Source organism: Musca domestica, unplaced genomic scaffold (assembly GCF_030504385.1).
Source record: "Musca domestica strain aabys unplaced genomic scaffold, Musca_domestica.polishedcontigs.V.1.1 20, whole genome shotgun sequence".
Taxonomy (NCBI): domain Eukaryota; kingdom Metazoa; phylum Arthropoda; class Insecta; order Diptera; family Muscidae; genus Musca; species Musca domestica.
Window position 1 is genome coordinate 9,169,131 of NW_026712250.1, and position 26,975 is coordinate 9,196,105.

General features: G+C 36.5%; 1 protein-coding gene across 2 annotated transcripts; it reads right to left on the minus strand.

The window, feature by feature from the left end:
• Positions 1–3,859: 3,859 nt before the first annotated feature.
• Positions 3,860–26,634, minus strand: LOC101900512 (aminoacylase-1). Of its 2 annotated transcripts, XM_059122401.1 has the most exons (7): positions 26,477–26,626; positions 25,877–25,986; positions 14,797–15,141; positions 11,150–11,296; positions 10,801–11,084; positions 8,591–8,727; positions 8,132–8,522 (listed from the first exon to the last, which is right to left on the minus strand). In XM_059122401.1, the coding sequence occupies exons 2-7, from the start codon at positions 25,959–25,961 to the stop codon at positions 8,318–8,320; spliced, it is 1,203 nt and encodes a 400-aa protein (XP_058978384.1). In that variant the 5' UTR covers positions 25,962–25,986; positions 26,477–26,626; the 3' UTR covers positions 8,132–8,317. The 2 variants fall into 2 exon arrangements, with proteins under 2 accessions (XP_058978385.1, XP_058978384.1); XM_059122402.1 differs by lacking the exons at positions 8,132–8,522; positions 8,591–8,727; positions 10,801–11,084; positions 11,150–11,296; positions 14,797–15,141 and adding exons at positions 3,860–4,145; positions 4,214–4,631; positions 4,697–5,191 and having other exon boundaries at positions 26,477–26,634.
• Between the last annotated feature and the right edge of the window lie 341 nt (positions 26,635–26,975).

Sequence of the window (26,975 nt, forward strand, 5' to 3'; positions counted from 1 at the left end):
TATTTTATAAAAAATGAACAGACGAGGGTTTTTTTAATGAATTTTTTATTTTTTTTTTTGGGATGAAAAAATCAACGCATATTTTCTTAAAAATTATTTTTCCACAAAAATATTTTTTATTTTTCAAAAAAAAAAAAAAAATATTTTTTGTTTTTCAAAAAAAAAAATATTTTTCGTTAAAAATAAAAAATGGATTTTTTAAAAATAATTTTTCTACAAAAATAAAAGACGTAGATTTTTTAAAAAAATATTTTATGAAAAACTAACAGACTAGGATTTTAAAAAAAAATATTTTATGAAGAACTAACAGACTAGGATTTTAAAAAAAAATATTGTGGGAAGAAAAAATCGACGCAGATTTTTTTTTAATATTTTTCTACAAAAATAGGAGACGTAGATTTTTCAAAAAAAAAAAAAAAAAAAAAAAAAACCGATAAATATAAAAAATGGATTTTTTAAAAATTATTCTTCCACAAAAATAAAAGCCGTGGATTTGTTTAAAAAATATTTTAAGAAGAAGTAACAGAAGAGGATTAAAAAAATATTTTGGAAAGAAAGTACAGATGTGGATTTTTAAAACAAATATTTTTCCACAAAAATTAAAGGCATGGATTTTTTATTTTTGTGCAAAAATATTTTTTTTTTAATCCATGTCTTTAATTTTTGTGGATTTAAAAAAATATTTTATGAAGAATTAACAGACGAGAATTTCTTAAAAAATATTTTGGCAAGAAATTACCGACTCAATAATTTTTTTTTGAAAAAAATATTCTATGGAAGGAAATATATATTTTGAAGGAAATAACAGACATGGATTTTTTTAAATTATTTTTCGATAAAAATAAATAAATGGATGTTTTTAAAAATTATTTTTCCACAAAAATAAAAAGCGTGTTTTTTTTTTAATTATTTTTCTACAAAAATAAAAGACATGGATTTTTTTAAAAATTATTTTTTCACAAAAATAAAAGGCGTGGGTTTTTTTAAATTATTTTTCTAAAAAAATAAAAGACATGGATTTTTTAAAAAATATTTTTTCACAAAAATAAAAGACGTGGACTTTTTAAAAAAATATTTTGGGAAGAAAAAACCGACACAGATTTTTTACAATATTTTTCTATAAAAAATAGAGACGAGGATTTTTCAAAAAATAAAAAAATGGATTTTTTAAATATTATTTCGACAAAAATAAAAGAGGTGGATTTTTTCAAGAAAATATTTTTTGAAGAAATAACGGACGAAGATTTTTTAAAAAAATAGCTTGCAAAGAAGTAGCAGCCACGGATTAAAAAAAAACAAGTAAAAAAGCTGTAAGTTCGGCCGACGTGGACCTGCATCATCAAAATACCGAATATAGGGAAGTACTATTATATGGGAGCTATACGATGACGTGGACTTGCACAGAAAATTATCTGTCTTAGGCTGTAATATCCATTACAAACTTCAAATACAAAATTTGAAACAATTCCGGCTAATAATGTCGCTAAAATCACCAAAATACCGAATATCGGCAGGTACCGATATATGGGGGGGTATATGCTATGGTGGAGGGTATAAAATATTTTGGGATGAAATAAAAGACGTGGATTTTTTAAAAAATATTTGATTTTTTTAAATATTATTTTTCCTCAAAAATAAAAGACGTGGGTTTTTTAAAAATTATTTTCCACCAAAAATTAAAGACGTGTTTTTTTAATTTTTTGGAAAAAATCAAAAAAATGTTTTTTTCACAATAATATTTTTTTATGAAAGGGCATAAAATTACCTCCCACCCTGCAATTATTGAAAAATAACTGGTGGGCGTTTTAAAACGACATGTACGTACCCTCGCCCATATTCAAATGTAGTAATAATTTAATCCTATTATTTGGTTTTTTTCGACAAAAGAATAACAGATGTAAAAGGCGTCAAAAAAGGTTTCATTTCATGTAACCGGATAATTATTCTGAACAAGACCGCCACCGTTTAAATTTCTCCCAATAAGGGTTGTTCCGACAGCATCAGTCATTCATGTCGTCATCTTTGTTGTCTGGTGGTAGTAAATTAGCAAATAATGCCCACAATCTGAATGCGTTTTGGAAATCCCACAATAACTTTGCCGTTTTGCCATATACCACCCGCCCCCAGGGACGTGAGCTTTGGGCGGAAGAGGAAAATTATTTTCTTTTTTTCACTCAATTCCATTGAAATGCTTGGCAATGGTTTGACGTCTTTGGAGTTGGGGGTGGGGGAGTGATATGTGATGTTTTGAGAAATGTCTTTTGAAGATATGAAGGGTTTTTATGGTTGGACCGGTAGCAGCAGGTGCCCTTCTTGAAGGTTTTTTTCGTGGTCTATTTTTTTGAAATAATCCATGCTTGAAATAAATTCTTGATGGACTTATATCTGAAGATCTTTTTGGAGGACTTTTCTCTGAAAAAGAATTTCTCTTCAACTCTCTGGAAAAAAGAGAAGAGCAGAGTCTAAAAAAACTTCCAGTCTTCGAGCAATACTGCTCGCGAGCAAGTTTCGCTACCGAGTAAATATGAGCAAATCTCTGCTCAGGTTTGAAGTAAATGAAGAAAATTAAAATAAAAAATTAAAAAAAAAAAAATAAAAAAATAGAAAAAAAATTAAAAAATAAAAAATTCGGCCGGACCGAACTTTGAATACCCTCCACCATTTGGAACAAATTTGGCAATTTTCCAAAAAAATAAAATCCGTTAAAAATTCTTTTAAAATAATAAAAATGCCGAATATAGTCCCGTTACATTAGGGTCTATATGACGACATGGACCTGCATAAGCCATTACAATAATCAAATGCGAAACTTGAAAAAAAAAAACATCGATGAATAATGTCGCTAAAATCATCAAAATACCGAATATCGGGAGGTACCGTTATATGGTGGCTATACGAAGACGTGGACCTGTACAGAAAATTTTCTGTCTTAGGCTATGATATCCATTACTAACTTCAAATACCAAATTTGAAACAATTCCGGTGAATAATGTCGCTAAAATCATGAAAATACCGAATATCGGGAGGTACCGTTATATGGGGGCTATACGAAGACGTGCACCTGTACAGACAATTTTTTGTCTTAGGCTGTAGTATCCATTACGAATTTCTAATATCAAATTTGCAACAATTCCGGTGAATAATGTCGCCAAAATCCTGAAAATACCGTATATCGGGAGGTACCTCTATATGGGGGCTATACGAAGTCGTGGACATGCTCAGACAATTTTCTGTCATAGGCTGTAGTATCCATTACGAACTTCAAATACCAAATTTGAAACAATTCCGGTGAAGAATGTCGCTAAAATCATCAAAATACCGAATATCGAGAGGTACCCTTATATGGGGGCTATAAGTAGACGTAGACCTGTACAGACAATTTTCTGCCAGAGGCTGTAGTATCCATTACGAACTCCAAATACCAAATTTGAAACAATTCCGGTGAAAAATGTAGCTAAAATCATCAAAATACCGAATATCGGGGGGTACCGTTATATGGGGTCTATACGAAGACGTGGACCTACAAGGCTCATTTTCAATACCATAATTCCTGCAGACATAATATACATTTGAGTAAAATTCTATCGACCTACTTCATTTCTTTCGGAAGCTAGAGTGATTTCCACAGACAGACAGATGCATAGACGGAAAAATCTCTCTCACTCTCTCTCTCTCCTCTACACTAGGTAGCCCTGCAATTCTCTTTTATTACAAAAACATGTTTACCTCCAAGGTCTTTCATTATTTCCCCATCCTTTATTTCCAGATAAATGTTGTCCAGATCCCAATTGTTGCCCCTTAACCTCCTCCAAACTTAACAAGAAGAACCAAACCAAAACGGAAAAGCGTGATATTGGTGTCTGAGAGTATTATTTCGGTAAAATAGTTTATTTCGGAATTTCTGGGAAAATTCTAAATTTGTTTTCTTCTTCAATCGAAATTAACAATTTAATAAATTCAATAAAATTTTGGTGTAGATTTCAATGCCGCGCAAATAGACATCAGCCTGGAGGTACTCATTGTGGTCATGCATAAGAATGGGAGTATTGGGCATGGGAGAAAATCCAATGGAGGGTATGCCAATGGCACGTAAAAATTGGCTATCTGTGCCGCCCGGGAAGACATGGGTCTCCAGAGATAAGTTCCTGAAATTTAAATATGGAGATTTATTAAAAAAAAAATCTTCCCAGAATTCCAAAAAACTCCTTCATACATTTCCTGAAAGGCTTTTTCAAAGGCCAGCCAATAGGGATTGCTGGCATCTGTCTTCGTTTTGGGAGCCGTATCAATTCTCACCAACCATTCCCATTCAATGCCACCACCAGCTTCCTCACACCATTGGCGTAATTGCTGCTCATATTCCTTTAGGTTCACATCCGTGGCAATGCGCATATCGAAACAGGCCTCCAGCATGGCTGGCACCACATTCGATTGGATGCCACCATTGACCATGGTCAAATTAATGGTGGTCACATCGCCCACATGTTTGGTGGGATCCTTGGCCAATATTGCCTCTTGGCCTTGACGATAGGTCATCAATTTATCCAAAAGATAATTGAATTTCTGGCCAGCAGTGTTTTGCAGAAGCAGTGAACCATGGCCTGCCGAGCCCTTGATTTTGAAGTTGATTTCTGAAAAAAAAAAAATAAGTTTTTAAATATTTCCAAAACTTCCGAATCCCCCCCCCCCCACTTACGCCACAAACTCCTCTCCGCATAGTAGGCCACATATCGCTCATCCTCTGTGGCCATACCCTCATCCAAAGCAAAACCCACCTTGAGTTCGCGAAACTCTTTACTTTTGACAAATTCCTGCAGACTCAATTCGCCACCAGTCTCTTCGTCCGGCACAAAAACCACATGGACCGTACGTTGCATTTTCTCATGGCTTTTCTTGAGTACCCTTAACGCAGCCAAATATTGGGCGCCAACACATTTCATATCTTGGGCGCCACGGCCATAAATTCGTCCCTCTTCATCCATGTGGCCGCCAAATGGTGGATGCGTCCATTTCTCTTCATAGACCGGCACAACATCCATGTGGGAGTTTAGCAGAATTGCTGGTAGCTCAGGTTTAGAACCCAACCAGGTTCCCACCAACACCGGTTTGGTACGGTCGCCATTGATGTGATGCACCTGATAGGGGATTTCAAGTTTTTCCAATTGCTGAGAGAGGAATTTTATGCAGGGCTCTGGAAAGAGAGAGAGAGAACAACGGAATTTTAAATAGAATCCGACTCTTATTTCGCATTTTTAGGGCGCTTTGTTATTAAAAAATTAAGCCCTATGTGGGGGAGGTACCAGAAGGTGTGGGCCAATATATCCTATCTTCACAGCAGATCTTGTGTTAGCAAAAAGAATGCGATGTGTGATATATGAAGAGAATCGGATGTTTATTTCGCTTCTTATGTGAGATATAATTATTCAAAATTTTGATCCTTTGTGGGGGAGGTACCAGAAGGTGTGGTTCGATCTCTACCATTGATAGAAATATTGAGATGTGCAAAGTTTGAATGGAATCGGATGTTAATTTCAGGTTTTATGAGCTTCATGGACATTCAAAATTGTGACCCCTTGTGGGGGAGGTACCAGAAGGAGTGGTCCGATATATCCCATCTTCACGGCAGATCTTGTGTTAGTAGAAATAATGGAATGCATTAAACTTAAAGAGAATCGGATGCTTCTTTCGGATTTTATGATCGTTTTGGTTATTCGAAACTTTGATCCTTTGTGTGGGAGGTACCAGCAGGTGTGGTCCGATCTCTACCATCTTCACAGCAAATCTTGTGTTAGTAGAAATAATGGAATGTGTGAAAAATAAAGAGAACCGGATGATTATTTCGGATTTTATAATCGTTTTGGTTATTCCAAACTTTGACCCTTTGTGTGGGAGGTAATAGAAGGAATGGTCTGATCACTACCATCTTCACAGCAGATCTTGTGTTAGTAGAAATAATGGGATGTGTGAAAAATTAAGAGAACCGGATGCTTATTTTGGATTTTATAATCGTTTTGATTATTCCGAACCGTTACCCTTTGTGGGGGAGGTACCAGAAGGAATGGTCCGATCTCTACCATTTTTCTAACAGATATTGTGTTAATGGAAATATTGACATGTGACAAGTTTGAATAGAATCGGAAGTTAATTACGCGTTTTATAAGCTTCATGAATGTTCAAAATTATGACCCTTTGTGTGAGAGGTACCAGCAGGAGTGGTCCGATCTCTACCATCTTCACGGCAGATCTTGTGTTAGTAGAAATAATGGGATGTGAGAAATTTGAAGAGAACCGGATGCTTATTTTGGATTTTATAATCGTTTTGGTTATTCCGAACATTTACCCTTTGTGTGAGAGGTACCAGAAGATGTGGTCCGATCTCTACCATTTTTCTTACAGATATTGTGTTAATGGAAATATTGAGACGTTGCAAGTTTCAATGGAATCGGATATTAATTTCGTGTTTTATTAGCTTCATGGATATTCGAAATTTGGACCCTTCGTGGTGGAGGCAGCAGAAGGTGTGGTCCGATCTCTACCATCTTCACAGCAGATCTTGTGTTAGTAGAAGTAGTGGGATGTGTGAAAAATGAAGATAACCGGATGCTTATTTCGGATTTTATAATTGTTTTGGTTATTCAAAACTTTGGCCCTTTGTGTGGGAGGTACCAGAAGATGTGGTCCGATCTCTACCATCTTCACAGCAGATCTTGTGTTAGTAGAAATAATGGAATGTGTGAAATATGAAGAGAGCCGGATACTTATTTCGGATTTTATAGTCGTTTTGGTTATTCCGAACATTTATCCTTTGTGTGGGAGGTACCAGAAGGTGTTGTCCGATCTCTACCATTTTTATAACAAATATTGTGTTAATATAAATATTGAACTGTGCCAAGTCTGAATGGAATCGGATGATAATTTCCGGTTTTATGAGCTTCGTGCATATTCAAAATTTTGACCCTTTGTGTGGGAGGTACCAGAAGGTGTGGTCCGATCTCTACCATTTTTATAACAGACATTGTGTTAATATAAATATTGAGATTTACAAAGTCTAAATGGAATCGGATGATAAATTCCGGTTTTATGAGCTTCGTGGATATTCAAAATTTTGACCCTTTGTAGGGGAGGTACTAGAAGGAGTGGACCGATCTCTACCATCTTCACACCAGACGTTGGGTTAATAAAAATATTGTTATGTGTGAGGTTTGAAGACAATCGGATTCTTATGTCACATATTATTGGACTTAAAATTATTCAAAATTTTGACCCTTTGTGGGGGAGGTACTTGATAGAGTGGACAGATATTTTCCATTTTCACACCTGACCTAGAACTGATGCAAAAATTAGGATTTGCCAATTTGGAGCAAAATCGGACGATCTTTTCTCTCTATGAGCAGTAAAATATTTTCTTTGAAAATTATGACCTTTTGTGGGGGAGGTACCAGAAGTAGTGGACCAATATTGCCCATCTCCCAGCTCGATCTAAGTTTGATAATAATATGACAATGTACCAAGTTTGGATTAAATCGGATACTCCCTTCGAGAGTTATCGTGCGCACCAGCCAGCCAGTCGGACGGATGGACATCGCTAGATCAACTCCAAATGTCCTGAAACGGATTTGCTCCAAAAAGACATACGGTCTAAAACCTTTATTTCGATGATGCACGTTTTGGCCGTATCAAATTATATGTACCCTCTCTAGCCATATGACAGAGGTTATAATTACAGATAAATAATTAAATAATCGAACATTGGCTGAGGGTATACATCTGTCGGGAAAACCGGCTGATGTTTTTTAATTTGTTTTTTTTTTTTTTATTGTTCGGTGTAAATAAAGCTTAGAAATTGAAATTTGCTGATCAATTAAGTTGGTATCACCAAAAATCGATTACAAAATGTATTTTGCGAAAGTCGATTTAGAGATCCCTAATTCTGATAACAACGCAACTTTCGATTGCCAAAGACCTAAAGAGAGTCTAGGCAAACATCGTTTCTCATATGTCTCCTCATTTCGTTGCGCTCAATTATAGTTCTCTGCAAATTGACATTTTATGAGACAAGCCCCAAACATCATTTATCAGTCCTCGCAAAGGCTCAGCTTCCATCTCACCTAAAAAATAAATAAAACTTCCATTTTACAAGGTCTGTAATCCTTATTTATTTATTCATTCTTCATGTCGTTATTATTATTATCATTATTGTTGTTGTATAATTTTAACAAAGCTTTTAGCGGCGTTAGAAAAAAATTTCAGGTATCTCGTTATGCAGGAATATATCAAAATCAAAGTCACAGTCACCCAGCAATAGCCACAGCATCGTTTAGGCATTCACCACAGCCGGTATGAGTTTTTCATAGATCTCCACGCCACGCAAATAGGTATCAGCCTTTAAGAATTCATCATGATCGTGCAATAGCACCGGTGTATTGATCATGGGTGAGAAACCAATGGAGGGTATGCCAACGTGGCGTATGTGACGGCTATCGGTGCCACCGGGGAAGATTTGTTTGCGTATCTTTAGGCCTCTGTAAACAAATTAAAGGAGGAGGTGGAAATTAAAAGCAAATTTTTATTATGATGTAATTCCGCATACAATTCCTTAACCAAACACTTTTCGAAGGCCACCCAATAGATATTGGAATCATCGATTTTTGTGGGCTCAACTTTGGGTTCCTTTTGTTCGAAATGCAAGACAATGTCGCCACCAGCTTCCTCACACCATTTGCGAACCTAAATGACGGGGAGATGAAAGAGAGAAAAAGTGTAAAATGAAATAAAAAGAAAAAATAATGATGGAAAATGACGAGAATGAGATACATACGAAAGTAAAGTGAAATGAAAAGAAAAAGAAACAAGGGTACAGGTGAGAATACATAAACGCTTTTTTGTGCTGGCTTAAATCATCGGCTGGAGGAGTCAAAGGAGTCTTAGGTTGACTATTATTATTATTATGGCTCTAGACTCCCTTGTTAATTTCCGAATAAGACAGCCGATGGAATCGAATGTTAATTTCGCGTTTTATGAGCTTCATGGATATTCAAAAATTTGAACCCTTTGTGGGGCAGGTACCAGAAGGAGTGGACCGATATATCCCACTTTCACACCAGCCCTTGGATTACTAAAAATATTGTGATGTGTGAAAGATGAAGAGAGCCGAATGCTTATTTCGGATTTTACAATCGTTTTGGTTTTTTTAAATGTTGACCCTTTGTGGGGGAGGTACCAGAAGGAGTATCCCGATCTCATATTATTTATAACAGATTTTGTATTGATGGAAATATTGAGATTTGCCAAGTCTGAATGGAATCGGATGTTAATTTCGTGTTTTATGAGCTTCATGGATATTCAAAATGTTGACCCTTTGTAGGGAAGGTACCAGAAGGAGCGGACCGATAAATCCCATTTTCACACCAGACCTTGAATTACTAAAAATATTCTGATGTGTGAAATATGAAGAGAATCGGATGCTTATTTCGGATTTTATTATCATTTTGGTTATTCCAAACTTTGACCCTTCGTGGGGGATGTACCAGAAGGAATGGTCCAATATCTACCATCTTCATAACAGATCTTGTGTTGATGCAAATATTGAGATGTGCCAAGTCTGAATGGAATCGGATGTTAAATTCGCGTTTTATGAGCTTCATGGATATTCAAAATTTTTGCCCTTTGTGAGGAAGGTACCAGAAGGAGTGGACCGATATATCCCATCTTCACAGCAGATATTCTGTTAGTAGAAACAATGGGAGGTGTGACTTTTTAAGAGAATCGGAAGCTTATTTCCGATTTTATGATCGTTTTGGTTATTCAAAACTTTGACCCTTTTGTGTGGGAGGTACCAGAAGGAGTATCCCGATCTCTACCAACCTTATAACAGATCTTGTGTTTATAGGAATATTGAGATGTGCCAAGTCTGAATGGAATCGGATGTTAATTTCGTGTCTTATGAGCTTCATGGTTATTCAAAATTTTGACCCTTTGTGGGGGAGGTACTTGATAGAGTGGACCGATATTGTCCATCTTCACACCAGACCTCGATCGTATGAAAATATCGCGATGTGTGTAATTTGAAGAGAATCGGACTCTTACAGCACATTTTACAAGAATTATAATTATTCCAAATTTTGACCCTTTTGTGTGGGAGGTACTTGATGGAGTAGACCGATATTGTCCATTTTCGCATATGACATAGGACTGCTGGAAATATTTGGATATGCAAAGTTAGAGCAAAATCGGATTATCCTTTCTCTCATTGTGCAGTAAAATATTTTCTTTGAAAAAATCGACTTTTTGTGGGGGAGGTTCTAGAAGGAGTGGATCGATATTGCCCATCTTCGAACTAGATCTAGGTTTAATAATAATATTACGATTTACCAAGTTTGGACCGAATCGGATACTCCCTTCGAGAGTTCTCGTGTGCACCTGCCTGCCAGATAGAGAGATAGGCGGACAGATATCGCTAAATCGACTCCAAATGTCCTGGATTTGGTCTAAAGGGACCTAGGGTCTAAAGCCCTTATTTCGATGAGGCACGTTTTGGCCGTATCTATTGATATATACCCTGTCTAGCCTCTCTGAGGGTATAAAAATGACAAAAACCTCCCGACATTGAAAATGACTAAAAAAGTAGACTTTGTTAAAAGGTCGTTCCCATTTTGAGCCTGTTCCCATCAGATACAATGTGACCCTAAAAAGTTACTTAAATCATATTAAGCAGGAGTTTAGTTGCCTCTCTCCCTCCTCGTCTTATAACCAAACTTTCCAAACTTTCAAAGAGTAGTGTGCTCTCCATGTTTCCCTTACCTGATTTTCAAATTCCTGATGATCGACGGTAATGGCTAGGCGAATGTCAAAACAGACATCCATAAACGGTGGCACCACATTGCTCTGGACACCACCTTTGATGGTGGTTAAATTCACTGTGGTAACATCACCAATCGACAGGGACGGATCGTTTTCCAGACGCTGGGATTCGTGTTCTCTAAATGCCATCATTTTATTTAAAATATAATGGAGTTTTTCACCGACGGTATTTTTCAACAGCAACGAACCGTGGCCGGCCTGGCCCGAGATTTGGAAGTGGATTTCTGGCAAAAAAAGGAAGGTAATTTTTTTAATTATTTATTTTTAGGATTGAATTTATTTTACTCACGCCAAATGGTTCTCTCGGCATAGTAGACCAAATAACTGTCATCTGTGGCCGCCACGCCCTCATCCAAGGAGAAGCCAACATTGAGCTTTTTAAAGTCATCGGATTTGACAAAGGCCTCCATGCCCAAGTGGCCACCGATTTCTTCATCTGAAATTTTAAGAAATAAAATTAGTTTTCCATTCTCATTTTTCAAAAATATTTTAAATTCCTAACACATATCCTTGGCAGATTCAACACTAACCCTTAATTGCAAGCCTTTTATGGCTGTGAAATCTTTGGCACTCATTGTTGTTTCAAAAAAAGGAAGAGGAGGGGGAGAAGGAGAGTCCATTAACACCATTGCCCTGGCTTTTTGAACAATGTGTCAATTTGATTATCTAATTACCATGCCGGAAAAATTGAAAAGTCCTTGCCCGTAATTATTGATGGTGGAAGGATAATTGGAATATGAAAGCATTTAGTGTCAATTATTGGAAGGATGTATTCTGGGTTCGAGTAAAATTAACCCTTATCACGCACTCACGGAGGTAATGTGAAAAATTTAATAGCAACGTAACAATTATTTCCTCTTGGAAATATTGAATGATCCTTAATCTAAACCTAGTATTAGCCAGAACAAAATTATTGGCAACGCCAAGCCACGCTATTGTGAGTGATCGGTTATTTGCAAAGATATGGCAACGATTGAGCACCGAATTACATAACAAGTGCCGTTATTTGTGTTTTGGGTGTTTGCAAAAACAAATTGAGATGGGCAAGAAAGCTAGAGAAGAGGAGCGCAAAAATTATTTTATACCACCGTCATCAAACCAGATCTTATGCTGAAATTGTGAAAAGAAGCAGATACACTCATCGCAATATAATAAAAAAGTGTTGAGCAGAATAACAATTTGACAAGTAAACCACGAACAGGGCAGCCAGCAAGAAAAGAGTCTGAATATCTCGGAGAAATTAGCAGAGTAATAATTTGACAAGTAAACCACGAACTGGGCGGACATGGGTTCTCAATGCAGAAAGGAGTCTCAAATTATCAGAAAAATTAAAAAGGATCCCAAAAGTGGCCTCACCTCAAGTTTCTGCAGAAGTTAACAAGGAATATTGCAAAGAAATTAATCTAATAACACTGCACCGTGCTGGGTACAAATCGCTGGAAGAAAGTCTCAAATAAGCGACAAAAGAAGAGTCTCAAAATGTTAGAAAAATTAAAAATGACTTCAACTCGAGTTGTTGCAGAAGAGAAGAGTCTCAAATTGTCAGAAAAATTAAAAAGGATCCCAAAAATAACATCAACTCGAGTTGCTGCAGAAGTTGACAAGGAATACGGCGAAGGAGATCATCCAAAAACAATTTGCCGGACAAAGAATTATGCTGGTTACAAAACGAGAATCGCTTGAAGAAAGTCTAACATAAGCGGCTGCGCGACCACGGATGCTCAGTGCAAGAGAAGAGTCTCAATTTGTCAGAAAAATTAGCAGAGCAAATAACCTCGAACTGGGCGGCCACGCATGGTGCTCAATGCAAGAGAATTGTCTCAAATTGTCAGAAAAATTAAAAAGGATCCCAAAAACGACCTCACCTCATGTTTCTGCAGAAGTTAAGAAGAAATATTGCAAAGAGCTTAATAAGAAGCGAGAAAAATTAAAAAGAATCCCTAAAATGACCTCAATTCAAAGTTGTTGCAGAAGTCAAGAAGGAATATGTCAAAGAAATTCATTCAATAACAATTCGCAGGACACTGCATCATGCTGGATACAAAGCGAGTATCAACTGGGTGATCACGGGTGCTAAGGGCAAGAGAAAAAATCTAAAATTGTCAGAAAAATTAAAAAGCATCCAAAAATTACCTCAACTCAAAGTTTCTGCAGAAGTTAACAAGCCATATGGCAAAGAAATTCATCCAATAACAATTCGAAGGAAGAAGAAAGTCTCACATAAGCGACTGGGCGACTAAGTTATCTCAGTGCTAGAGAAGAGTCTTAAATTGTCAGAACAATTAAAAAGGATACCAAAAATGACCTCAACTCAAAGCTGCTGCAGAAGTTAACAAGAAATATGGCAAAGAAATTCTTTCAATAACAGTTCGCAGGACTCTATCCTGCTGGTTACAAAGCGAGCATCGACTGGGTGACCAAGGGTCCACAGTGCAAGAGAAGTGTCTCAAATTGTCAGAAAATTGAAAAAGACTCTCGGTACGAAGAAGGTGGCTGGCCAGACTTTCGGTACAGAGAAGCTGGCTGGCCTGGCTCTCGGTATGGAAAAGCTGGCTGACCGCACTTTCCGTATAGAGAAGTTGGCTGGCCAGACTTTTTGTACAGGGAAGCTAGCTGGCCAGACTTTCGGTTTAGAGAAGCTGGCTAGTCAGACTCTCGGTATGGAAAAGCTGGCTGGCCAAGACTTTCAGTACAGAGAAACTTGTTGGGCAGACTCTCGGGATAAAGAAGCTGGCTGGCCAGACTTTCGTTACAGAGAAGCTGGCTGCTCAGACTCTCGGCATAGAGAAGCTGGCTGCCCAGACTCTCGGCATAGAGAAGCTGGCTGGCCAGACTTCTGGTACAGAGGAGCTAGCTGAGCTTGAAAAAAAAAACAAAGTTGAAAAGATTTTTTGTTCTGGCTTAGGTCTTTGTCTGGCTTCTTCGTAGAGGAACAAAGTAGTTTTAGGTTGATTAAGTTCGATTTAGTCCCCCTTCGTTCTTTTCCGAAGAAATCAGCCGATTACTTAAGCCAGACAAGAAAGCGTTTTATGTATTCTAACCTTAAAGTAGGCACAGTGAAACATGGTGCTTGGAGGTGGCAAAGGGTCCACAGTGCAAGAGAAGTGTCTCAAATTGTAAAAAAAAAAAATAGAAATGATCCCAAAAATAACCTCAATTCAAAGTTGCTGCAGAAGTTAACAAGCTATATGGCAAAAAAATTCATCCAATAACAATACGCAGGATATCGGTAGAAGAAAGCCTCACATAAGCGACATTAACCGAAAAAGGAGATTGAAAAAGTGAGAAGCCGGAAAGAAGACTTCTGAAGCAATGTTTAATTCTCGGATGAAAGTAAATTTCATATTTTTCGTTCGTTAATATTTTTTTGTTCTCGAAAACCGAACTTTGAGGTGTTTTACCGAACTTTGAGGGGTTTCGGACCCATTATTTATACTTGCTCATCCTATGCTCCTTTTTTCTTTTTTCCGAAGAAGCCAGCCGATGACTCAAACCAGTCAAAAAAGCTTTTTATGTATTCTCCTCCTAAGAAGTGGAATATGGCGTTTTTTTCCAAACCCTCAATAATTTACGAAGCCCTGCCATTAGATATCTCTATTTTTTTATCTTATTTGTGCTAGTTGTGCCACTTTGAGATTAGAATAAATGGTGTTATTGCATCTCACTTTTCTTATTTACATTTCAAGACAAACAAACACCAAATTAGCTTATCACTCTGGGCCACATATATTCACCCATATCTTAGGGCCATAAAACTACTTATCTCTAGAAAAGATTTTCTCTCTGCAAGGGATATTGAAAACAATTTAATAGCTAAAAAATGGAATTATCGCCGACGAGGTATTATAAAGATTAGAGTAATTTCAGAGCAGAAAAAAATCTTAAACTCATAAAGATTTGCAGCGATAAAAATTGTGAGGCGATAAGAATACATACCTGCCACAAAGGTTACGTGTATGGTACGCTTCATTTGCACTCCTTTCTTTCGTAAGGCACGTATGGCAGCCAAATATTGCATGCCCACACATTTCATGTCCTGTGAGCCACGGGCAAAAATTCTACCCTCTTCATCCATTTCGGCGGCAAATGGGGGATGGGTCCATTTATCTTCGAAGACGGGCACAACATCCATGTGAGAATTCAATATCACCGAGGGTAATTCCGGTTGGGTTCCCTGCCAGGTTATCACCACAATGGGTTTGGTTTTATCCGCAGGATAATAGACTTTCAGTGGAAGACCCAAATCATTGGCTTGTCTTTGCAGGAATTCTATGCAGGGTTCTAGAAATGAGGAAAAAAAGAGGAAAGAAATTGGATAAAATGGGGGAAAATATTTTTTTTAAAGACCATGAGGTGTTAGAAATTCGATGGGTACATACATGTCAAAGCTTTGGTGTGGTTGTTAATTTTGAGTTTAGTTTTGGACACGGTATACAATTTTTTTTTAAAAAAATATTGAAATAAAGGTGCACTTGTTTTACACAAACTAAATTCAAGACAAATTTTGAAACACTTTGATATACACAAGACTTATGAAATGAAATTAGAAGTATTAGTACGTCCATGGATGGAAGGTGTAGAAAATATTTTTGTACATATTTTTGAGTGCGTTGGAGGCATTGGGAAAAATTAAATAATTAAAAATAAATATTGAAAAAATTCCATAGCCATAGGATATGCTCAGTAATAGATCACTTGAATGAAAAATGAGTAGCCCATGCAATGCGTAAACGGATAAAATATTTTTAAATAAAATCAGATTTGAAACTATACATCCAGACGAAATCTCGAATATGAAGTCCATCAAGCCGGACACTGATAAGTTATGTAAGGTTCGATTAGTTTATGTAGTACTTAAGAAAGATATTTTTAAATAAAATCAGATACCCCAACCAGATTGTGATAAGTTAGATAAGGTCAGATTAGTTTATGTGGTACTTAAGAAAAATAATTTAAAATAAAATTAGATTTGAATCCAAACCCAAACGAAGTCCCAAGGTAAGGTTAAATTAGTTTATGTAGTACTTAAGAAAAATATTTTTCAATAAAATTAGAGCGGAAACTAAACCCGAAAGAAACCTCTAATATATAGTCCTTCAAGCCAGACTGTGATAGGTTAAGTAAGATAAGCTTATGTGGTACTTAAGAAAAAATATTTTTAAATAAAATTAGATTTGAATCTGAAACCAAACGAAATCTCAAAACATTTAGTCCTTCAAGCCGGACACTGATAAGTTAGGTAAAGTTCGATTTGTTTATGTAGTACTTAAGAAAAATATTTTTAAATAAAATTAGATTTGAGACTAAACCCGAACGAAATCTCAAAATATATTGTCCTTCAAGCCACACTGCGATAAGTTAGGTTAAGTAAGATAAGCTTATGTGGTACTTCAAAAAAATATTTTTAAATAAAATTAGATCGGAAACTAAGCCCAAACGAAAAATCCTCCAAATCGAATAGATTTGAAATTATACTCTTAGAAGGTGTGCGTTTTACTCTTCTCACTCTTACCAGCGGGAGTTTTAAAGGTAAAGAAGAGGAAATCACATTATCCGCACATGTGTATTTATTATGTAAATTGGCCATGGGTGTTCAGTGCAAAGGAAGAGCCTCAAATTGTCAAAAAATTCCCAAAAATGACCTAAACTCAAAGGAAAATGAACTCAACTCAACCAAGGAATATGGCAAAGAAATTCATCCAATAACAATTCGCATGCCACTGCCTCATGCTGCTTACAAAGCGAGAATCGCTAGAAGAAAGTCTCAAATAAGAGACAAGAGAAAAAAGTCTCAAATTGTCAGAAAAATTAAAAAATATCCCAAAAATGACCTCAACTCATAGCTGCTGCAGAAGTTGCCAAGGAATATGGTAAGGAAATTCATCCAATAACAATTCGCAGGTCTCTGCACCGTGCTGGGTACACAGCGAGAATCGCTAAAAGAAAGTCTCATAAGTGACTGGGCGACCACGGGTGCTCAGTGCAAGGGAAAGAGAGTGCAAGAAAGAAGACTTCTGGAGCAATGTTTTATTCTCTAATGAAAACGCATTTATTATTTTTTGTTCAGACATTAAGATTTTATTAAGGAGATCTCTCGGTACGGAGAAGGTGGCTGACCAGACTCTCGATATAGAAAAGCTAGCTGGTCAGACTTTCGATACAGAAAGACTGGCTGGTCATACTCTCGGTATGGAAAAACTGGCTGCTCAGGATCTAGGTATGGAAAAAGCTGTCTGGCTAGACTTTCGGTATATGGAAGCTGGCTGGTCAGACTCTCGGTATGGAAAAGCTGGCTGGTCAGACTTTCGTTAGAGAGAAGCTGGCTGATCAGACCTTCGGTACAGAGAATCTGGCTGGTCAGACTCTCGGTATGGAAATGCTAGCTGGTCAGACTTTCGATACAGAGAAGCTGGCTGGTCAGACTATCGGAATGGAAAAGCTGGCTGGTCAGACTCTCGGTATGGAAAAGCTGGCTGGCCAAATTTTCGGTAGAGAGAAGTTGACTGCCCAAACTCTCGGTATGGAAAAGCTGGCTGGCCATACTTTCGGTACAGATAATCTGCCTGGTCAGACTCTCGGTAGCTGTTTGGTCCGACTCTAGGTATGGAAAAGCTGACTGATCAGACTTTCGATACAGAGAAACTGGCTAGTCAGACTCTCGATATGGAAAAGCTGGCTGGTCAGACTTTCGGTATAGAGAAGCTGGCTGACTTTCGGTACAGAAGAGCTGGCTGCCCAGACTCTCGACATAGAAAAGCTGGCTGGCTAGACTTTCGGTATAGAGAAGTTGGCTGGTAAGACTCTCGGTATGGAAAAGCTGGCTGGCCAGACTTTCGGTACAGGGAAGTTGGCTAGTCTGATTCTCGGTATGGAAATAGCTGGTTAGACTCCTGGTATGAAAAAGCTGGCTGGCCAAGTTTTCGGTAGAGAAAAGATGGCTGCCCAGATTCTCGGTATGGAGAAACTGGCTGCTCAGACTATAGGTATGGAAAAGCTGGCTGCTCAGACTCTAGGTTTGGAAAAGCTGGCTGGCCAGACTTTAGATACAGAGAAGCTGGCTCAGACTCTCGGTATGGAAAAGTTGGCTGACCAGACTTTCGGTATAGAGAAGCAGACTGGTCAAACTTTCGTTACAGAGAAGCTGGCTATACAGACTTTCGGTACAGAGAAGCTAGCTGCACAGACTCTCGGTGTGGAAAAGTTGGCTGGCCGGACTTTCGTTACAGAGAACCTGGCTGGTCAGATTCTCGGCATAGAGAAGGTGATTGGCCAGACTCTTGGTACAGAGGAGCTGGCTGAACTTTGAAGAAAAAAAAAAAAACGATAAAGGTGAAAAGTTTTTTTGTTCTGACTTAGGTCTTCGTCTGGCTTCTTGGTAGAGATACAAAGGAGTTTTAGGTTGATTAAGTTCGATTTTGGCCCTACGCTCCTTTGTTCTCTTGCTTCGAAGAAACCAGCCGATGACTTAAGCCAGACAAGAAAGTGTTTTATGTAATCTCACCTTAAAGTAGGCACAGTGAAATACGCTGCTTGGAGGGCTTTAATTTTTGGGGGTCTATGACAGCACCGGATGTGAGTGAACTTGTGTTTATTGATCAGATTATGGACAAGATTCTATATATTTTTCTCAAAACATATAATCCTTTAAGTCGGACAGTGATAAGTTAGGTAAAGTTTGATTAGTTTATGTGGTACTTAAGAAAAATATGTTTAAATAAAATAATATTTGAATCCAAACCCAAACGAAATATCAAAACATATAGTCCCTCAAACCGGACACGGGTAAGTAAGGCAAGGTTTGATTAGTTTATGTAGTATTTAAGAAAAAATATTTTTTAAAAATTTGGATTTGAATTTAAACTCAAACGAAAAATCCTTCAAGCCGAATAGATTTGAAATTATACTCTTAGAAGTTGTGCCTTTTTTATCTTCTCACTCTCAGCAGAGGGAATTGTAAAGGCAAAGAACAAATTACATTACACACACATCTATGTATTTATTTATGTAAATTGAGACCGTTCGACAATGGCCATAATTGAAGGTGACAAAATGCTTCAATTATTTCTCAAATTGCTCGATAGCTTCCGGCAAACGTTTTAGCTTCAAATAATTTCTATTGAATTTTAGAAAATTCAAAAAGCTGTTCCTAAATTTCCAATTATAACTCAATGCTTGGCAGAGAACTACATGTGTAACACAGTAATTGCTCTTCATCAAAAGGGAGAGAAAGAGAGAGAGAGGAAGACAGAGAGCAATTACTTGTAAAAGGTGGTTGGCGTGATTCCAATTGTACAACAAATTAGCATCATACACGTGCTGACATCTCCTTTGTTATCCTAAAAGAAAGGACATTGCTTTCCGTTTGACATAGCTTTCAAAGCGAATTGTTCATTTGTCCTTGCCCCTCAAAAGAAATAATAGAGGTATTGCATTACTAAGGTTTTGGTCCTTTTAAATTCCCCTTTGATTGCTGGTGATTGTTCCTGGAAAGTGGCCTCGGGGCAAATTTCCAGCATTGCAGGACATTCGATTGAACTGTGAAACGAGGATAATTGTTACATGTAATTGTTCCTGGTTTCTTTTTTCATATTCGATGTATTTAGCCGAAAATGTCTAAATCGGAAATCGTGCAGAAGGACTGGGTAATTGTTAGCTGTTCTAAATTATCGGAAGTTAATAAGTCAGCACAATTATCTGCATGAAGATACAAGTTTGAGTTTGTGGCAATTACAAGTCTTTAACTTGTTTTAATTTTGGAAGAAATGTCATAGTTCTGTAGGTAGCTTTAATCTAGGATAATGTATCTCCATTATCCTAACAACGTAGATAATGTATCTACACCATGTTAACAGGGTAGATAATGTATCTACATTATCCTAAAAGCATCTATACTGTCCTAACGGAGTGGATGATGCATCTTCAATATCCCATCACTGCGGATAATGTATCTACATTATCCCAACAACGTGGATAATGTATCTATATATCCTATCACTACAGATAATGTATCTACATTATCCTAATTCCACGAATAATGTATCTGCATCATCCTATCAGCATGGATAATGTATCTACATTATGCAGTAACCATGGATAATGTATCTACATCATCCTATCACCACAGAAAATGTATCTTCATTATCCTATCACCACAGATAATGTATCTAGATTATCCTATCACAACGGATAATGTATCTAAACTATCGTATCACAACGGATAATGTATCTACACTTTGCTAACAGTTTGGATAATGTATCTACAATATCCTATCATCACAAAAAATGTATCTACATTATCCTATCACTGCGGATAATGTATCTACATTATCCTATCATCACAGAAAATGTATCTGCATTATCCTATCACCACAGATAATGTATCTACATTATCCTATTAGCACAAATATGGTATCTACATTATCCTATCATAACGGATAATGTATCTACAATATTCTATCACTGCGGATAATGTATCTACATTATCCTACCACCACAGATAATGTATCTACGATATCCTAGGATCATGGATAATGTATCTACAATATTCTACCACCACAGATAATGTATCTACGATATGCTATGATCACGGGTAATGTATCTACATTATCCTATCCTCACGGATAATGTATCTACAATATCCTATCATCACGGATAATGTATCTACAATATCCTATCACCACGGATAATGTATCTACAATATCCCATCACCACGGATAATGTAAATACAATATCCTATCATAACGGATAATGTATCTACATTATCCTATCATCACAGATACTGTATCTACATTAACCTATAACCACGGATAATGTATCTACACCGTTTTAACAGTCCGGATAATGTATCTACAATATCCTATCATCACGGATAATGTATCTACATCAACCTATAAGCACAGATAATGTATCTACATCAACCTATAAGCACAGATAATGTATCTACGATATCTTATGATCACGGATATTGTATCTACATTATCCTACCACCACAGATAATGTATCTACGATATCCTATGATCTCGGATAATGTACCTACATTATCCTATCATCACAGATAATGTATCTCGATTATCGAAATACCACGGATAATGTATCTACACCATCCTATCACCACGGATAATGTATCTACAATATCCTATCACCACGGATAATGTATCTACATTAACCTCTAACCACGGATAATGTATCTACACCGTTTTAACAGTCCGGATAATGTATCTACAATATCCTATCATCACTGGTAATGTATCTCGATTATCTAAATACCACGGATAATGTATCTACACCATCCTACCACCACGGATAATGTATCTACATTAACCTATAACCACGGATAATGTATCTACACCGTTTTAACAGTCCGGATAATGTATCTACAATATCCTATCACCACGGATAATGTATCTCGATTACCTAAATACCACGGATAATGTATCTACACCATCCTATCACCACGGATAATGTATCTACACTGTTTTAACAGTCCGGATAATGTATCTACAATATCCTATCATCACGGATAATGTATCTCGATTATCTAAATATGTATATACAGTATCCTATTCCTACGGAAAATGTATCTAAATTATCCTATATCCGCGGAAAATGTATCTACATTATCCTATTATCAAAGATAATGTATCTACATTATCTTGCCACCACGGATAATGATCTACGTTATCCTATCCCCATGGATATTGTATCTACACCATTCTAACAGTCCAAATAATGTATCTATATAGTCCTAACAACGTGGGTAATGTATCTACATTATCCTAAAAACGTGAAAAGCGCATCTACATTATTCTAACAAGGTAGCAAATGTATCTACGTTATCCGAACAATGCAAATTATGTATCTACATTATCTAAACAACGGATATAATGTATCTACATTATCCTTACCACATGGATAATGTATCTACATTACCCCAACTAATAAAATTAATATCTACATTATCCAAACCACTTACATGAAGTATCTGCAACGCCCGAACTACTTAGATACTGCATCCACATCACCCCAACTACCTAGATACTGTATCTACAGTATCCAACTGACCTTGGTAATGAATATACCGCGTCTAAAAGGTCACATATAATGTATCTGAGGCATTTGCAAGAACATTTCTTAGTGCTTTTACACTGCAATTTAATTGCAGTCCACATTTCGTTTTCAGTTGGTTTTTTTTGCAAGATTCTCTCAGGGGTCTCACTCAGCCTAAAAGGCTGCATTGATTTTTTGTTTGCTTTGACCCTATTAGCGTATATCCTCTTGATGTGTTTGCAGGAATTTTGTTTATTTAAATGTTTTGCTATTTGTGGACACTGGGGTGTAGTGAAAGCCACAAACTTGTGGAAGATGGAGGGAGACTAAAAGAGGTAATGAGAGAGGAGTTTTTAGGTATTTGGGTAAATTTTTTTATATTTTTTTTCACTAAAAATAGGAAATTTTCATTAAAAGTGAAAATTTGCCATAAAAAAGGAAACGAAACTAAAGCAGAAAAGCGGTCAGAATATAAGAGATTTTTTATTATTCCTTATATCCTCCATTTTATATTTTTAAAATTTTATAGAAAAAATTAATTTATCTAAAAAAAGGCTTTGATATCCCCCATTGTAAACTCCATGCCATGTGTTTTCTGCCGCTCAAATTGAAAACTCTTGCCATCAGTGGTTGGCAGTAGTTGAAAGGTCAAGGAAGTTCTTCAGTTTGGCATGGAACTAAGGAAAAAAATAAATAAACGCTAAAATAACGAGAATTGTTGTCGGCCCTAACATGACCTTGTCTAGGTGTGTTTTTGTTGTTGTTATTGTGGCAGGCAATCAGAATGTTGCTGCCTCATATGTGGGCATGTGTTTCCTTTCTCGCTGAAGAGGGGGGTTACAACATTGTGTCTAAAAGTCAGCTGTTCGTTCATTTGTGTTATTGTTGCAAAAATAATAGATAACAGCTGATTTATAATTATTTGCAATCAATAAAAATTACTAAAGAGGAAGGTGTGCCACAAGGTCGGACAGAAGGGAACACAACAATAAAGGAAAATATTAAAAAAGCTTTACTGGATAAGTTTTACTACAAAAAAAAAAAAAACAGTTTTTGAGGCAAGCGATTGGAGTTAACGACCAAAAAAAACTCCTCCCGGCAATATATGCAATATAGGGATACGTAGGTCGACTTTTGATTAAACGACTTATGTCTCTTACAATTTTGATATAATAGTTTTTGGATATCTGGCATCACTTAAAATGTAAGCATTGAAAAAATTTCAATGTAGGGATATGTAGGTCGACTGTAGGATAAAATGACTTAAAATTTTAAAATAATTGTTTTTCATTATCAGTTCATCATGGTGCCACGTAATCATGGTGCCACCTAAACTTTAAACATTATATTATTGAACAAATTTCAATGTAGGGATTTGTAGGTCGATTTTTGATCGGACGACATATGTCTTTTAGAATTGTAAAAGATTAATTTTAGGATTTTAGGATCACCATCATGGTACGAAACATTCAAGGTAACCTAATTTGGATGCTTTTTTCGCTTACTTTGATCGTTTTGCTTTTCAAAAATCTCGAACGCTATGTGGAGGAGGTACCAGAAGAAATGGTCCGATCTCTACCATCTTTAAAACAGGTCTTGCTTTGCTGAAAATATTGAGATGTGTTAAGTCAGAATGGAATCGGATGATAATTTCGCGTTTTATGAGCTTCATGGATATTCAAAATGTTGACCCTTTGTGGGGGAGGTACCAGAAGGAGTGTACCGATATATCCCATCTTCACACCAGACCCTGGCTTAATAAAAATATTGGGATATGTGAAATTTCAAGACAATCGGACTCTTACATCACATTTTATAAGAGTTGTAATTACTCAAAATTTTGACCCTTTGTGGGGGAGGTACTTGATGGAGTTGATCGATATTGTCCATTTTCGTACCTGGCCTAGCACTGATGCATATATTAGGATATGCAAAGTTGGAACAAAATCGGATTATCGTTTCTCTTTTTGTGCAAAAAATATATATTTTGAAAATTTCGACCTTTTGTGTGGGAGGTACCAGAAGGAGTGGACCGATATATTCCATCTTCACACCAGACCCTGGGGTAATAAAAATATTGAGATGTGTGAAATTTGAAGGCAATCGGACTCTTACATCCCATTTTATAAGAGTTGTGATTACTCAAAATTTTGACCCTTTGTGGGGGAGGTACTTGAAGGAGTGAACCGATATTGTCTGACGCAAATGTTAGGATTTGCAAAGTTGTAACAAAATCGGATTATCGTTTCTCTTTCTGTGCAAAAAATATATTTTTTGAAAATTTTGGTCTTTTGTGGGGAAGGTACCAGAAGGAAGGGCCGATATTGCCCATCTCCGAACTCAATCTAAGTTTGACAATAATATTACGATGTACCAAGTTTGGACCAAATCCGATACTCCCTTCGAGAGTTATCGTGCGCACCAGCCAGCTAGACAGACAGAAGGACGGACAGACATCGCTAGATCGACTCCACATATCCCGAAACGGATTTGATCCAAAGAGATCTAGGGGCTAAGACAGTTATTTCGATGAGGCACGTTTTGGCCGTATCAAATGATATATACCCTCTGTAGCTTCGTAGGGTTTACCGGTCCAAGTAAATTGTAAACTTTCTGTTATTGAACGCACTTAAATATAGGGATACGTAGGTCGACTTTTGATTAAACGACATATGAATCCTTAAATTTTAAAAGAATATTTTTAAGGTTATCAGACGGCTAATCATGATATTACGTACTTTGTAAGCATACTATTATTGCACAAATTTCAATGTAGGGGTGCATAGGTCGATTTTTGATCAAACGACATATGTATCTTAGAATTGTAATGGACTAATTTTAGGATTATCAGACCACTATCACGTAAACTGTTACTGTACAAATATCAATATAGGGATTTGTAGGTCGACTTTTTTTTATCAAATTGTATATTTATCTTAGAATTGTAAAATAATAGTTTGTTGGCGTACCACCTAATACGGCTCTGGTTACCCGGCTTCCAGATACTTATATTGTGTTGCTTCTTATCCTTTCAGGTCCTAAATATTGGTGGACCATGGATTTCTACGATTTATGGCACTGGGTGGACAGATAGGGTCTCATCCACAACCAATCTGCCGCTGATGTTTGTTGGGCTACTTTGGCTGGGCTAAAACAATCTTTGGACAATTTCCGGCTATAGAATCATAAAAAAAATTGGCTGACCTCCTCCGCTCATTAACCTGGAGGGGTCAGTGTAATCGTTTTATTGGTAGATGTGGTTGTCGAGACAACATGTCAAAAAGGACACAAACATTCAATCATCAAAAAATACCCCCCGAATTCTACTACTAACTTTGTTTTGCTCGCATGAACGCAAAAGCGTACACTCCGGTCACAAGTGTTAATTGATACAGAAAATATTTTTTTTTCTTGATTTTTATTTTTTTTTATAAACTTGTGGGATTTTTCTTAAGGGAAATGGTTTCCAAACAAACCTAAGCCAATTTTCCTCCGTTATGCCTTTATATGGCCGCAGCCAGATCAAAAATTTTCTATTTATCTAAAATGTTTGCGCATTTTTTTGACATTTATTATTTTTCCTTTATCTCACCTATTGATCCCTACATTATCCATTGATGCCACGGCGAACTTTATGTATCCGTTTCACTTTTATCCTGGCGGATTTATGAATATGTGCAATTTGAAAATTAGATTAAAAAAAAAATAAATAAATATTTTTATTTTCCCGTTTTTGTGCAAATGACACACAATTTTGTCCATTACTGTATATAAAGAAGGAGATAGAGTTTGTGATGAGATAGAATTTCGTGTTAAGCCATCGAATAATCGAAAAAAAATTGACTTAAGTTTATGATAAGAGATTAAGAAAATTAATTCCAAGCATGGATGGGGGATGGGGAATATTTAAGATTAGTTTTGAAAAGTTTATAAATAAAATAAAATTCCAAAAAAAAAAAATAACACTTACCATAATCAATATCAGGATGGACACTGGGAATGCGTAAATATTCCCGGAACAATTTGATTTCCTCATTATTTTCCCAAGCACTCATTTTCGGGTTTTGTTTTATTCAAAGCCTATAAAATGCAAAGTAATAATATTCAATTTTTTTCAGAATTTGTATACATTTTTATGTTGCGAACACTTGTGGCAATTGTTTTTTGGGGCCTCTATACATTATTATTCTTGTGTTTTTTGTTCTGGGCAATTAATTGATAAATTATTCAAATGTAAATGTTGACGAGAATTTGGACTAATTGACAAATTCGAGAGCATCATAAAAAATATTATTTATTTAGCATCTCTGGCCTATTGAGATGCCGTTTTGCAAATGCCAACAATTTCTGTTGGTATCGTTTTTGCCTGTAGTTGTCACAAAATCAGCTGTTTGCACATTGTAATACAACAACAGCAGCAACAAGACACACACACAATATTTTTCTCTATTGATGAACGGTTTCTATACTCCCGTCGTCTATATACACACACAAACACTTTTCAATAGGGGGGCCACATTGATGTCGTTGTCGTCGTCATATACGACTTTAATCCAATTCGCTTTCTTACTTTTATATTTTTCTTCCTTTCGTTACGTTTCACAACTGTGTGGATCTCTCGACCGACTACTCAGAGCAAACTGAATTATGCCACTCTTAATCGTCAGGTATTTAAACTATTTACCACAGCCCCAGCAAATGGCTGTGTAACAAACACAGTGGCTCCATTATTTCCGTTGTGTGATGTGTGTGTGTCGTGTCGTGTGTAGCAAGAGAAAGAGAGAGTTAGTTTTGATAATAGATTTGCTTTGGAGGAGCCATACGTGTGTGCGTGTGAGTGTGTGTGGTGTGCTTGAATGAAGTAGGGAGGTGGTCGTCGTATACATAAACAAAGGCATAACTTCTCTTTGCCACTTCATTGATAACGGTACTGGTGTTTTGTTTGGAGAGTACAGAGTAGATTGTAGTGGAATGCAATTCGTTTTATTTGTACAGTATGGGGTAAAAGTGAGGTTATGACAATCATGCAGAGGAATAATAATGCAAATAATAATTGAAATAATAATAAA

Bases quoted from the DNA above. Each gene is read 5' to 3' on its own strand.
- LOC101900512 (XM_059122402.1), bottom strand. From the start codon at position 25,961: ATGAGTGCTTGGGAAAATAATGAGGAAATCAAATTGTTCCGGGAATAT. The intron at 5,192-25,876 runs GTAAGTGTTATT...CTCTCTTTCCAG, and splicing joins CCATCCTGATATTGATTATG to AGCCCTGCATAAAATTCCTC. The intron at 4,632-4,696 runs GTAAGTGGGGGG...TTTTTTTTTCAG, and splicing joins TGCGGAGAGGAGTTTGTGGC to AAATCAACTTCAAAATCAAG.